Here is a 13,063-nt window from a genome sequence, read left to right as displayed (position 1 = left end):
TGTGGGACTTGAGTTACGTGGAGAGACTAGAGAAACTGGGGTTTTTCTCTTTAGAGCAGAGAAGGTTCAGAGGAGATTTAATAGGTGTTCAAAATCATGAAGGGTTTTGACAGAATAAATCCTCTGTTTCCAGTGGCAGAAGGGCTGGTAACCAGAGGATATAGATTTAAGGTAATTGGAAAAAGAACCAGAGGCGAGAGGAGGAGAATTTTTTAAAAATTCATTCATGGGATGTGGGTGGCGCTGGCGAGGCCAGCTTTTATTTCCCATTCCTAATTGCCCTTAAGAAGGCGGTGGTGAGCCGCCTTCTTGAACTGCTGCAGTCCGTGTGGTGAAGGTTCTCCCACAGTACTGTTAGGGAGTTCCAGGATTTTGACCCAGCGACGATGAAGGAACGGCGATATATTTCCAAATGGGGATGGTGTGTGACTTGGAGGGGAACGTGCAACTGGTGTTGTTCCCATGTGCCTGCTGCCCTTGTCCTTCTAGGTGGTAGAGGTCGCGGGTTTGGGAGGTGCTGTCGAAGAAGCCTTGGTGAGATGCTGCAGTGCATCCTGTGAATGGTGAAGGGAGTGAATGTTTAGGGTGGTGGATAGGTGCCAATCAAGCCGGCTGCGTTGTCCTGGATGGTGTCGAACTTCGAGTGTTGCTGGAGCTGCACTCATCCAGGCAAGTGGAGAGCATTCCATCACACTCCTAACTTGTGTCTTGTAGATGGTGGAAAGGCTTTGGGGAGTCAGGAGGTGAGTCACTCGCTGCAGAATACCCAGCCTCTGACCTGCTCTTGTAGCCACAATATATATATGGCTGGTCCAGTTAAATTTCTGGTCAATGGTGACCCTCAGGATGTTAATGATGGGGGATTCGGCAATGGTAATGCCGTTTAATGTCAAGAGGAGGTGGTTAGACGCTCTCTTGTTGGAGATGGTCATTGCCTGGCACTTGACTGGTGCGAATGTTACTTGCCACTTATCACCCTAAGCCTGGATGTTGTCCAGGTCTTGCTGCATACGGGCACGGACTGCTTCATTATCTGAGGGGTTGCGAATGGAACTGAACATTGTGCAATCATCAGTGAACATCCCCATTTCTGACCTTATGATGGAGGGAAGGTTGTTGATGAAGCAGCTGAAGATGGTTGGGCCTAGGACACTGCCCTGAGGAACTCCTGCTGCAATGGCCTGGGGCTGAGATGATTGGCCTCCAACAATCACTACCATCTTCCTTTGTGCTAGGTATGACTCCAGCCACTGGAGAGTTTTCCCCCTGATTCCCATTGACTTCAATTTCATGAGGGCTCCTTGGTGTCACACTCGGTCAAATGCTGCCTTGATGTCAAGGGCAGTCACTCTCCCCTCACCTCTGGAATTCAGCTCTTCTGTCCATGTTTGGACCAAGGCTGTAATGAGGTCTGGAGCAGAGTGGTCCTTTTGGTATTTTTACGCACAGTTGTTGTAACCTGGAATGCACCGCCTGAAAGGGTGGTGGAAGCACTCACTAATAACTTTCAAAAGGGAGCTGGATAAATACTAGAAGGGGAAAAATGTGAAGGGCTAAGGAGAATGGGACTAATTGGATAGGTCTTTCGAAGAGCCGGCATAGGCACGATGGGCCGAATGGCCTCCTTCTGTGCTGTATCAGTCTATGATCCAAGACTGGGAAATTCAGTACCCAACTGTTACTGAATACTCCAGATTGGCATTCAGAACTGAAAATGATGCCAAGCAGCATGGAGGCCCATTGATGTGTAGCTCTGTACATATGTGCCTCCAGTCTGTGTTCTCAACACTCATGTGGGGAAGATGCATGGTATGGGTATAATACGGTATCCAATCTACAATCAAACTTTAGACAGCTAGCGTGTAGAAACAATATATTAATAATCTGTTTTAGAAAAGTAGTTAATCATACTGTGTGCAGTATCCAATGTCAAGTGAAAGCAGTGCTTTACTTTTGGATTTTGGTCAGTATTTTAAAGTACATATGTATGCTACATATGGTATTGATAAAAATAAACACACGGAGTTGCCTTATGGTGGGTCTGTGACAACAACTTATGTGGATGTGAGACTCAGAAAAAAAAAACAAATGCTCTCATTTATCACTTGACCGAATTACTGAAAGGGGTTTATTTGTTAGGACATATGGCACCAGGAATTTCTCGTTTACAATACTGCACGATGGGATGCATAAAATATTCCACTTATGACATCACCTACATAATGCCACACAACTTTCTTAATTTTGGGTTATTATCCAGTTCAGTCCTTTTCTGTATCCCAACTACATATATAGTCTATTTAAATGTTAGGTTTGCCAAGTACTCACCAATGGCAAGGTACCTAGCTCACCATGACAGTGGATCGGGAAAAAAATTAAAATTGCAGGTGTGTTGCCTGCGATCTTCTGATCCATGCACTCAGTGGATCAGGTAGCTCACCATGGGTGGGGACTCAAAATCTACCCTTTGTTTTCTACATTATAAACTTTAGCAGCTGAATGACATTTGCTTCAAATAGAAACATAAAAAAAAGCACTTTCAATTCATTCATGTTTCTGAATATAGTCAAACATTACTGACAATTGTTTTAATATATTTTAAGTTTATGATAGTTCACTGGCAGGTAACTGAGATTGCTATTTAAAGTAGCTGGTACGGTATTGCAAGAGATTCTGTTCAAAACAGATCTAGTGTGTCGCTACTCGATGTCTCATTCTCTTGAATGTATTTCAGAATATCCAGTTCATCCATGTCAGCCACTGAGCTTTTAAAAGAACCTGCTGCTGCTGCAGGATTGCTCCTCATTTCAGATGACAAGGCTGGCTTTTTAGGCACAGCTGGCTTCGTTGGCACAGCTGGCTTCGTCGGCACCTTTGGTTTTGTTTTATTGCTGGCACCCAGCTTCAGTAATTTATCCAAGTCATCTTCAACTCTGAAAATATTAAGAGCACAAAGTATACATGAATAATGATATTACCAATTGTTTGACATCAGTATATTATTTTAATTATTAAAATACAGTACACATAGCTTCCAACTGTTATCTATGTAATCAGAAATACTGAAGAATATACAAGTCATTCAAATCAAACGTCACAGTTAGAAGCTGCCCAGGTTGCACCAACAGCATTGTAACAAAAAATAATTTTGTTGCTCAAAAAATGTATCCGTGACATCTGATCAGGGCTCCACAGACCAGTAACATGATTTTTAATGGGTGATAAATACAAGGAACTGGTGGCTTATGCAAAATAAACTAAGCAGCAACTACAGTACAGTTACAGTGGTCCCAAAGAGGTTTTTTTTCAAAAAAAATTGCACAAACCACTGGTCTCCAAAGTGTATTCCAAAATAATGATTGCATATTTTAAATAAGTTTTATAACATTGAGTTTTAGTTTTTCAATTAATTTGGGCAAACTCAAAAGTACAGATTTAATGAGAAGCTGTCGAGTGACATGCATGGTGATATAATGGGGTGTGGTCCTAAACTGATGCGGTTTTTAAAAAAAAATGTATGCAAGTCACACGTTGGAAATGGGTGATTTAACAAAATAATGAAATAATTCCTATTCTGTTTTGAAAGAAATAAAACAAATCCTCAGTGTGGCTTAGCAGATGTGTAAATTGCTGAGTGAACAAGCTATAAAAAGCTGGCGTTTTGTTTGCACTCAAGTGTTTTGGTTTCTGAAATTCATACCCGAACACAATGTACTTGACATATTGGGAGTTCGAACTAGTGCAGGAAGCAAATTTCCTGTACAAAACAGCATGCCAGATCTAGTACTTTTTTAAAAAAAAAACTGGCTTCCACTTTTATAGTTACTCTGACCCCAGATCTATACTGAAGTCACACATATGCAGTGTATCCTTGGGTAGAAAGTGAAACAAAAAAAAAATTCTGTTAAATGTGACAGTGATTCAGTTATGATGTATTGTAGAGGTAAAACAGAAAATTGTAAGGTGCAGGGCTCGGCCTGGAGCTGGCAGCTAAAATGCAGGTAGTATGTTTTTACAGTTAGAAGCTGTTTAAAATGCTCATCCTTGTTTTCAAACACCTCCATGGCCTCGTCCCTCCTTATCTCTGTAACCTCCTCCAGTCCTATAAACCCTCCGAGATCTCTGCGCTCCTGCAATTTTGGCCTCTTGTACATCCTTGATTTTCTTCGCTCCACCATTGCCGGCTGTGCCTTCAGCTGCCTTGGCCTCAAGCTCTGGAATTCCCTTCCTAAAAGCTCTTTCTCCTTTAAGATGCTCCTTAAAACCTACCTCTTTGACCAAGCTTTTGGTCACCTAATATCTCTATCAAAAGCAAAATACTGCAGATGCTGAAAATCTGAAACAAAAACAGAAAATGCTGGAAATACTCAGCCCTAATAACTATGTGGCTCGTGTCAAATTTTGTTTGATAATCGCTCCTGTGAAGCGTTTTGGAATGTTTTACTGCATCAAAGGGCCAGAGAATCACCTGCAACGGCTTCTCTTCCCACTCCTGCACCGTTACCTCTGGAGTTCCCCAAGCATCTCTCCTTGGACTCCCTCCTATTTCTTGCCTACATGCTGCTCCTCGGCAACATCATCTGAAAACACAACATCAGGTTCCACATGTACGCTGACAACACCCAGGTCTACCTCATCACCACCTCCCTCGACCCCCCCACTGTCTGATTTGTCCCCCTGCTTGTCCGACATCCAGTACCGGATGAGCAAAAATTTCCTCCAACTAAATAATGGGATGACCTAAGCCATTGCTTTCAGTCCGTCACAAACTCCGTTCCCTAGCCACTGACTCCATCCCTCTCCCTGGCCACTGTGAGGCTGAACTAGACCGTTCGCAATCTTGGCATCCTATTTGACCCCGAGATGAGCTTCCGACCACGTATCCGCTCCATCACCAAGAACGCATACTTCCACCTCCATAACATCGCTCGTCTCCGCCCCTGCCTCAGATCATCTGCTGCTGTAGCCCTCATCCATGCCTTTGTTGCTTCTAGACTTGACTATTCCAATGGTCTCCTGGCTGGCCTCCCATCTTCCAGCCTCCATAAACTTGAGCTCATCCAAAACTCTGCTGCCCGTATCCTAACTCGCACCAAGTACTGTTCACCCATCACCCCTGTGCTTGCTGACCTACATTGGCGCTTGGTCCGTCAATACCTCGATTTAAAAATTCTCATCCTTCTGTTTGAATCCCTCCATTGCCTCACCCGTCCCTAAATCTGTAAACTCCTCCAGCTCTACAACCCTCCGAAATATTTGCGTTCCTCCAATTCTGGGCTCTTGCGTATCCCTGATTTTAATCGCTCCACCAATGGCGGCCGTGCCTTCAGCTGCCTAGGTCCTAAGCTCTGGAATTCCCTCCCTAAACTTCTCCATCTCTCTACTCCTTTAAGAAGTTCCTTAAAACTTACCTCTTTGACCAAGCTTTTGGTCACTGGTCCTAATATCTCCTTATGTGGCTTGGTGTCAAATTTTATTTGATAATGCTTCTGTGAAATGCCTTGGGACATTTTACTACATCAAAGGCGCTATATAATTGCAAGTTGTTGTTATATAAATGAAACTACTTCTTGTTGTTGTTGTTGAGAAGAAGTAAATGCCCAAAACAAGCTAGCCATCCCACAAAAGCGACAGGGCACATGGTTGAGAAGCAAAATGAAAACTGAGGGAGGTTTATTTACAACTGTCACGCTACGATCACTTGCTGTCTAAAATAAAGCAGCTTTAACAATTTGTATCTGGTCTTATCACACCAAAGTGCTTTTCAGTCTGCTTACTGCCAAATTGGAAAAGGGTATGATATCCAGCTTGGAACACAAAGGGATCCCAATGTAACACCTCGAGGTTACAGGATCACAGAATTAGGTATTGGGCAGTATGACCATACTCCTAAATGCAAGACACTCTGACTACTTATGGGAGTGACCACCACTACTGTATCCGAGAATATCTAAGGAAGCCCCACAATTTGTAACACTGACCAATAGCAAGTTTGGTTAACAGCAAAGTGCCTTGTTTCAAAATCCCACTTGCCTTCAAGAGAATTGACTGTCCTGATAAGTACTGAAATAAATACCTGAATAATTCTTCAGTCTCCTCATCAAGGTTTACATTTATGGCACCACCTTTAAATTCATAGGCAGCTGGAAGTAATAAAGGGTCACCTATTCGGACAGTTCCACCCAAGTCTGGGTCCTCAAACAATCTGAAATCAGCTAGAGAGAGAGAGAGAGAGAGAGAGAGAGTTAGTATTAACAAGATATCACTTCAAAATATACAATTTTCACATTTCAATTCAGCCAAAATCCAGAATATCTTGCTTGTGCTCCACACAATAGCTTCTATAGGCAAGCATGCACTTCCTATAAGCCAAAATTTGATATGTGCAAAGTGTCTAGGATGTAACATGCCCTAGGTGAATTGTGAACCTGTTTACATCAATATATACACTGGAAATTAGAGGACCTACTCGGGTAACTAGTGACTTTTCCATAACTGGTGGAAAATAATATGCTAACAAACCATATGGTTTAGGTCATCAATTACTAGCTAATTGTATTAAGCAACGGAAATAACAAAAGAAAAATGGATCAGATAGCAGAATAAATACAATGATAGTTGATTTCTCATCAGTATTAAACCGTTTCAAAATAAAGTCTTGAAGCCGTAGTAATTCTCTTAATCTTGGACCAAATATCTGTGAAAAAAAGTTTTTAATGCGAGAGACAGCCCACAGTTTGCCTCCAACCTATAAGATGGAACAGAAAAAAGGGAATTGAAGAATATGGGCACACAGCTAGCTTAAAAACTTCTCTTCCCTCTTGATGTCAAACTGAAAACAGGTACTGTGATAAATAGGATTCAATCACAATTTAAATCATGAGTCTTCAAAAAAAAAAATCTATTCCCAAGCTGTGGCTGGTCACCTTCAACCCGATTATGCCAAACTTGAAGAGAATTTGTGTATCTCTGCTAATTTGCTTTTCACATGTTGGAGAGGATACACATTGCTGTTTAAAATGCAAAATATCTCTTCAAAATGCAATTTTCCTGTGCAGATATGTTAATTGCAAAGCAAGTGGAATTCACTTAACACACTGCTTGCTTTGTTCTGGAAACAAAGAATTGAAGGGAAATGCCATGGTAACATTTGCAAATGGGCTTTGGTCCAGCGTGTGGGTGAAGCTCAGGAAACTATATAGTGCCAATTTCATTCAGTGGTCGCACTCTTATCAGAGTCAGAAGGTCAAGGGTTCAAGGCCAACTTCAGGGATTTAAGCACGTAATCTAGGCTGACACTTCAATGCAGTACGAAGGGAATACTGCATTTTTGACGGTGCTGTTTTGTGGATGAGATGTTAAACAGAAGCTTCATCTGTCTGTTCCAATGGACAAAGATCCCATGGTATTATTCAAAGCAGCAGAGTTCTCAGTGTTCTGGTCAACATTTACCCTAAACTAACACCAAAAAACAGAATCTGGCTGTGGGACTTTGCTACGTACAAGTTGGCTGCTGCATTTGCCTATGTAACAGTGACTACACTTCAAAAATAATTTAAATTAGCTGTGAAGTGCTTTGGGATGTCCAGAAGACATGATGGGGTAAGAAATTGGTCTTTGTTACGTCCGTTTTCAAGGCAGAAAACGGGTGCAAATTGGACCAATGTCAGGATGCAATGACACATATGCAGCAACCTGCACCCGAGTTACGGACGTTGTCATATTGGCAAAGGTGGGTTTTCAGGTATTCGAAGCAGTCGTCTAAAATGAGCATTAATGCATGCAAGGGGCCTAGTGTCTCTTTTAGAACCCTTCTGGCAAATTGGAGTGCCCCGAGTGCAGTGTGCACCAAGCCTGTTCCACTCAGGCCTCATTCACAACAGAGAAACCTAACTGTTTTGATGGAGGCCACGTGCAAGTTTTTTTTTAATCCTTGTTGTGGAGCCAGAACCAGGAATGCTCCTCCCAGCTGCACATCACTCCTGAAAGCCGCTGCTGATCCACGATCGGCCCCCTTCCCACTATCCTCCCCCCACAGGACTTACTTGAGGTCTGCTGCTGGCAAGGCAAATGGCCTGAAATTGATCTAGTTGAAATGGGCGAGCCGCCTCGAGGCGCTGGCAGTTCGCTCAATTAAGGTGATAAATATCTCTGTGCAGTCGTTATACAATGGCTAAATGTTATTGAACCAAATTAAAATAAAACAGGTTAACACCTGTATTAAAATAGCAGACAGATGAACATTGTACAAACTTGTTAAGCATTCATCTAATACTGCCAACAGTAATTTGTGGGCTGTAAAATATTATTCTGTACCTGCCAGTAAAATAAACCTCAATGTAATTTTTTCCCCTAATCTCATGGCACACAAGAATGACGCAACTGAATGGAAAAAAAAGGAAAAAAAAAACAGATGTGTCATAAGCTGCCCATTGTGTTCCACAGTGAATTACTTTATTATGAAGGCAATTGGGACAGTCATTCTGCATCAGTGAAGGGCAGTGAAATGACCAGTTAATGTGCTTTTTGGTAGCACTTGTTAAAGGATATTGGCCATGACACCCGGAGAAGTTCGTGCTTTTCTATGAGTAGCACCATGGGACTTTTAACATTCATCTGAACACACAGACGGGACATCAACATAACATCTTATTTGAAGGATGGCACTTTGACGGTGCAGCATTTCTGTAGGAATGCTGCTGACGGAGGTGAGACTTCTATCAACTGAGCTGAACTGAAATTGCTATCAGCCAGGATACTACTGGTAAAAAAAACAAAAAACTGGGAAGACAGTAAATTAAAACAGAATAAGCAAAATATATTTGCTTCAGCAAGAGGTGTCAAATTTCTAACAAGGGTTTATTCTTCTCAAAACTTTAACACCCAACCACAAAATATGTCAAAAAACAATGCCATTGTGAACCACAAAGATAATGTGGAAATTACTTGTGACAACCACAATAATACTGCTCAAAATGCCCCAAATTTGAACTAATACAATCCTAACTGCCCTCCACATGCTTGCAAATATAACTCACCAACATTAAAATACACCACTATTATAAAGGACAAAATGACATGCATATTAACCTTTTAAACCAACATACTATTAACACTAAAACAATGGGACCCTGTATAAGAAAGAGAACCAAGCTATTTGGACTTGGAGCAACACAAGCAACTTTCACAACAAAATGCAATTGTTTCTGAAGATTACAACTCATTCAGCCACTGAGATAGATTCACACAGTACTGAAAATCAGCCAACAAGCATTATACCAAGACTTTCAATTGCCATAATAGGTAACAGACACCCATAAAGGATTTAGTTTAGTAATAGATGAGCAATATAGAAAACAACGGTGAATTTCTGATTAGGTTCTTCCGATCTCCTGCTTCAACTTGGGCAGAATCCCCAGGAAAACAACATAAATGGGAGAGAACAGTTGTTTCTATGGGGATTCTGCTTATCTCCCAAAGTTATGCCAGGCAATGAGGACAATCACCATGGAAATTCAGAGCCAAATTTCCTCAAATGACAACCAGAAAAAAACAAAAAGAATAATAGTACTGAGGTACTGACTACTTTCAATTGACCAAAAAAAATACAATACATTCACACGAATGTAATACAAATTGTAAGAATTTTATTCTCAGCAAAAAAAAGACATAATAGACATTTAATTATCTCAATCAAAAGCAAAATACTGCAGATGCTGGAAATCTGAAATAAAAACAGAAAATGCTGGAAAAACTCAGCAAGTGAAGCAGCATCTGTGGACAAAGAAACAGAGTTAAAGTTTCAGGTCGAAGACAGAGTTCTGCCCAAAGGTCTTCCACCTGAACCGTTAACACTGTTTCTTTCTCCACAGATGCTGTCTCACTGAGCTTTTCCAGCATTTTCTGTTTTTATTTAATCATCTCATTTGCCTGGAGTGCCAAGGAGAGATAAAAGCAATTGACACTGGTAAACCTGGGACCATTTCTGTCAATTAAAAAGTGTCTGATGACTTTTTGCACATTAAACTAACCAAAGGAGTGCTAATAACGCAAGTTGTGAGTTCAAATCCCACCCTGCTAAATAGTAAAATTGAATTCAATAAATCTGGGAACTTGTGAGCTAGCACCAGAAAAACTGCCAGTGTGGGGAACATTTAGGGAACAGCTATCATAGTATCATAAGGTTTATAATAGCTATGGAAAAGGACATGGACCACTCTAAAGTAAAAATACTCAACTGGAGGAGGACCAATGTCAGTGGGATGAGAACAGATCTGGCCCGGGTAAATTGGAATCATAGATTGGCAGGCAAAACTGTAATTGAACAGTGGGCAGCCTTTAAAGAGGAGATGGTTCAGGTATAGTCTAGGTACATTCCCACGAGGTAGAAGGGTAAGGCAATTAAAGCCAGAGCTCCCTGGATGACAAAAAAGAGATACAGAGTAAGATGAAGCATAAAAAGGGGGCGTATGACAGATGTCAGGTTGACAACACAAGTGAGAACCAGGTACTAAACGAGTACTTTGCATCTGTCTTTACCAAGGAAGAAGATGCTGCCAGAGTCTCAGTATAGGAAGATGTAGTTGAGATACTGGATGGGCTAAAAATTGATAAAAAGGAGGTACTAGAAAAGCTAGCTATACTTAAAGTAAATAAGTCACCCGGTCAGGATGGGATGCATCCTAGGTTGCTGAGGGAAGTAAGGGTGGAAACCTTCCAAACATCCTTAGATACAGGGGTGGTGCCAGAGGACTGGAGAATTGCAAATGTTTCACCCTTGTTCAAAAAAGGATAAACCCAACAACCATAGGCCAGTCAGTTTAACCTCTGTGGTGGGAAACTTTTAGAAAGGTAATCCGGGACAAAATTAGCAGTCACTTGGACAAGTGTGGATTGATTAGGGAAAGCCAGCACGGTTTTGTTAATGGCAAATTGTGTTTAACTAACTTGATAGAGTTTTTTGATGAGGTAACAGAGAGGGTAGATGAGGGCAATGCAGTTGATGTGGTGTATATGGACTTTCAAAAGGCGTTTGATAAAGTGCCATATAATTGGCTTGTCATCAAGATTGAAGCCCATGGAATAATAGGGGCAGTGGCAGCATGGATACAGGATTGGTTAAGTAACAGGAAACAGAGAGTAGTGGTGAATGGTTGTTTTTTGGACTGAAGGGAGGTGTACAGTGGTGTTCCCCAGAGGTCAGTTCTGGGACCACTATTTTTCTTGATATATATTAATGACTTGGACTTGGGAGTACAGGGCACAATTTCCAAATTTGCAGATGACACAAAACTTGGAAGTGTATTGAACAGTGAGGAGGATAGTGATAGACTTCAAGAGGATATAGACAGGCTGGTGGCATGGGTGGACACATGGCAGATGAAATTTAACGCAGAAAAATGCGAGGTGATACATTTCGGTAGGAAGAATGAGGAGAGGCAATATAAACTGAAGGGTGCAATTCTAAAAGGGGTACAGGAACAGCAAGACCTGGGGGTGTCTGTGCACAAATCACTGAAGGTGGCAGGGCAGGTTGAGAAAGCAGTTAAAAAAAGCATACAGGATCCTGGGCTTTATAAATAGAGGCATAGAGTACAAAAGCAAGGAAGTCATGATGAACCTTTATAAAACACTGGTTTGGCCACAACTGGAGTATTGTGTCCTGTTCTGGGCACCGCACTTTAGGAAGGATGTGAAGGCCTTAGAGAGGGTGCAGAAGAGATTTACTAGAATGATTCCAGAGATGATTCTAGTCCCACACTGCATGAATGATTCTTTATGCTCTGTAGGCAACTAGGGATTGACAGTGAATACTGCCCAGCCAATGTTGCTCACCTCTCAAGGACAAAGAAAAAAAGGTTAATCTTACCGGAATAGACGCAACTTGCTATTAGCTGCGGAGTCAATACTCACCATCTTTGAAAGAGGATTTCTTTGTGTTTGGTGTGGTGGAACCTTTCGCTGGTTCAAAAAGGCCATCATCAGCATCCACTTCCTCATCAAAAAGTGTGAACTTAGGTTTAGTCTTTTGGTTAGAAGACTCAGTATTCTTCAATCTATAGCTGAAAAAAAATGCAAAATGTTAGGGAATCGAATCATTAAGGGCAAATGGCCCCCAAGAAACATTTTAATGCCTTTACAAAGTTTAATTTTGTTGATGTGCTTTTTTAAAAAAAAGCACTCGGCCAATCCTGCAAAATCTGCAAAGGAGTCCCAGCTGAATGGATGACTAGCTATTTTAAAAAGGTTATTTTTATGCGAGTATTAGAAAAGTGGGATCTTTAAATCCATGAGAAGTAATACATTGATTATAGTTCATAAAACACTACAGGCATAACAATTTACAGGCTGTAGCAGTTGCTCACCATTATAATGGTAATGTTATCACCATTTTAAAACTTTTTTCCCCCTTTAATATATTTGGGAAAGTTTGCCCCTTTCTCTAAATATTTTTAAAATTGGATTTTCAGGAGTTTTCATTCACTGGCTGCATATATTTTATGAAACCGTTGTACATTTGGTCTATGCAGTGCTTGTGGAAGACGTACACTGAAAACACTTGCTAGGCCTGGTTTCACTTATTTTTGGGGGTCGGGGGGGGGGGGGGAAGGGAGAAGGAGCTGAGAGGATTTAAAGGTTGAAGCAATTTATTTTTAGTCTCTGGAGTTTAGCTGAGCCAGAGAACAAGAAATCCTGCCAACAGTGGTCCTTCTGGTTGGAGTCACTTTACTTGTCTATCTATGGGTGGGTCACTGTTGCTAGCTTATTTATTCCTCTTCGGCTATCTACTTTCTCCTGCTAAGTAGTGTTACATGTTGGGGAGAGGAGGGTAGAGGTTCTGACTCGGTGCCCAAGAACAATGTCATGATATTTACTTGGAGCCAGGAACCCAGTGGGTGGGTAGAGGATCGCGTGGGGAACCCAGAAGTCAAGCGAGTGCGTCACAATCTGCGATCCCAACTCAAGTGGAGGTCATTATTTTTGCTTCTGGGTTTCCCGCGCAACAGCCAGCCAGATTGACAGGCTGGCTGCCTGTCGGGAGGGAAATGAGCTGAGAATCGGA

The 13,063-nt window shown here is 41.6% G+C and overlaps 1 protein-coding gene across 3 annotated transcripts in view; it reads right to left on the bottom strand.

Moving 5' to 3' along the window:
* Positions 1-2,097: 2,097 nt before the first annotated feature.
* The window catches only part of hs1bp3 (HCLS1 binding protein 3), a 108,892-nt gene continuing 97,926 nt past the window's right edge, over positions 2,098-13,063 (bottom strand). For all 3 annotated transcript variants that reach the window (XM_067984338.1, XM_067984340.1, XM_067984337.1), the window contains 3 exons: positions 11,914-12,062; positions 6,077-6,215; positions 2,098-2,933 (listed from right to left, as the gene is read on the bottom strand). In XM_067984338.1, coding sequence (XP_067840439.1) covers positions 2,678-2,933; positions 6,077-6,215; positions 11,914-12,062 — 544 coding nt within the window. In that variant the 3' untranslated portion in view covers positions 2,098-2,677. The remainder of the gene's footprint in view (positions 2,934-6,076; positions 6,216-11,913; positions 12,063-13,063) is intronic.

Source organism: Heptranchias perlo, chromosome 5 (genome assembly GCF_035084215.1).
Source record: "Heptranchias perlo isolate sHepPer1 chromosome 5, sHepPer1.hap1, whole genome shotgun sequence".
NCBI classification, from domain to species: domain Eukaryota; kingdom Metazoa; phylum Chordata; class Chondrichthyes; order Hexanchiformes; family Hexanchidae; genus Heptranchias; species Heptranchias perlo.
Note: the sequence above shows the minus strand (reverse complement) of the source record. Positions and strands in the feature narration are given on the sequence as shown.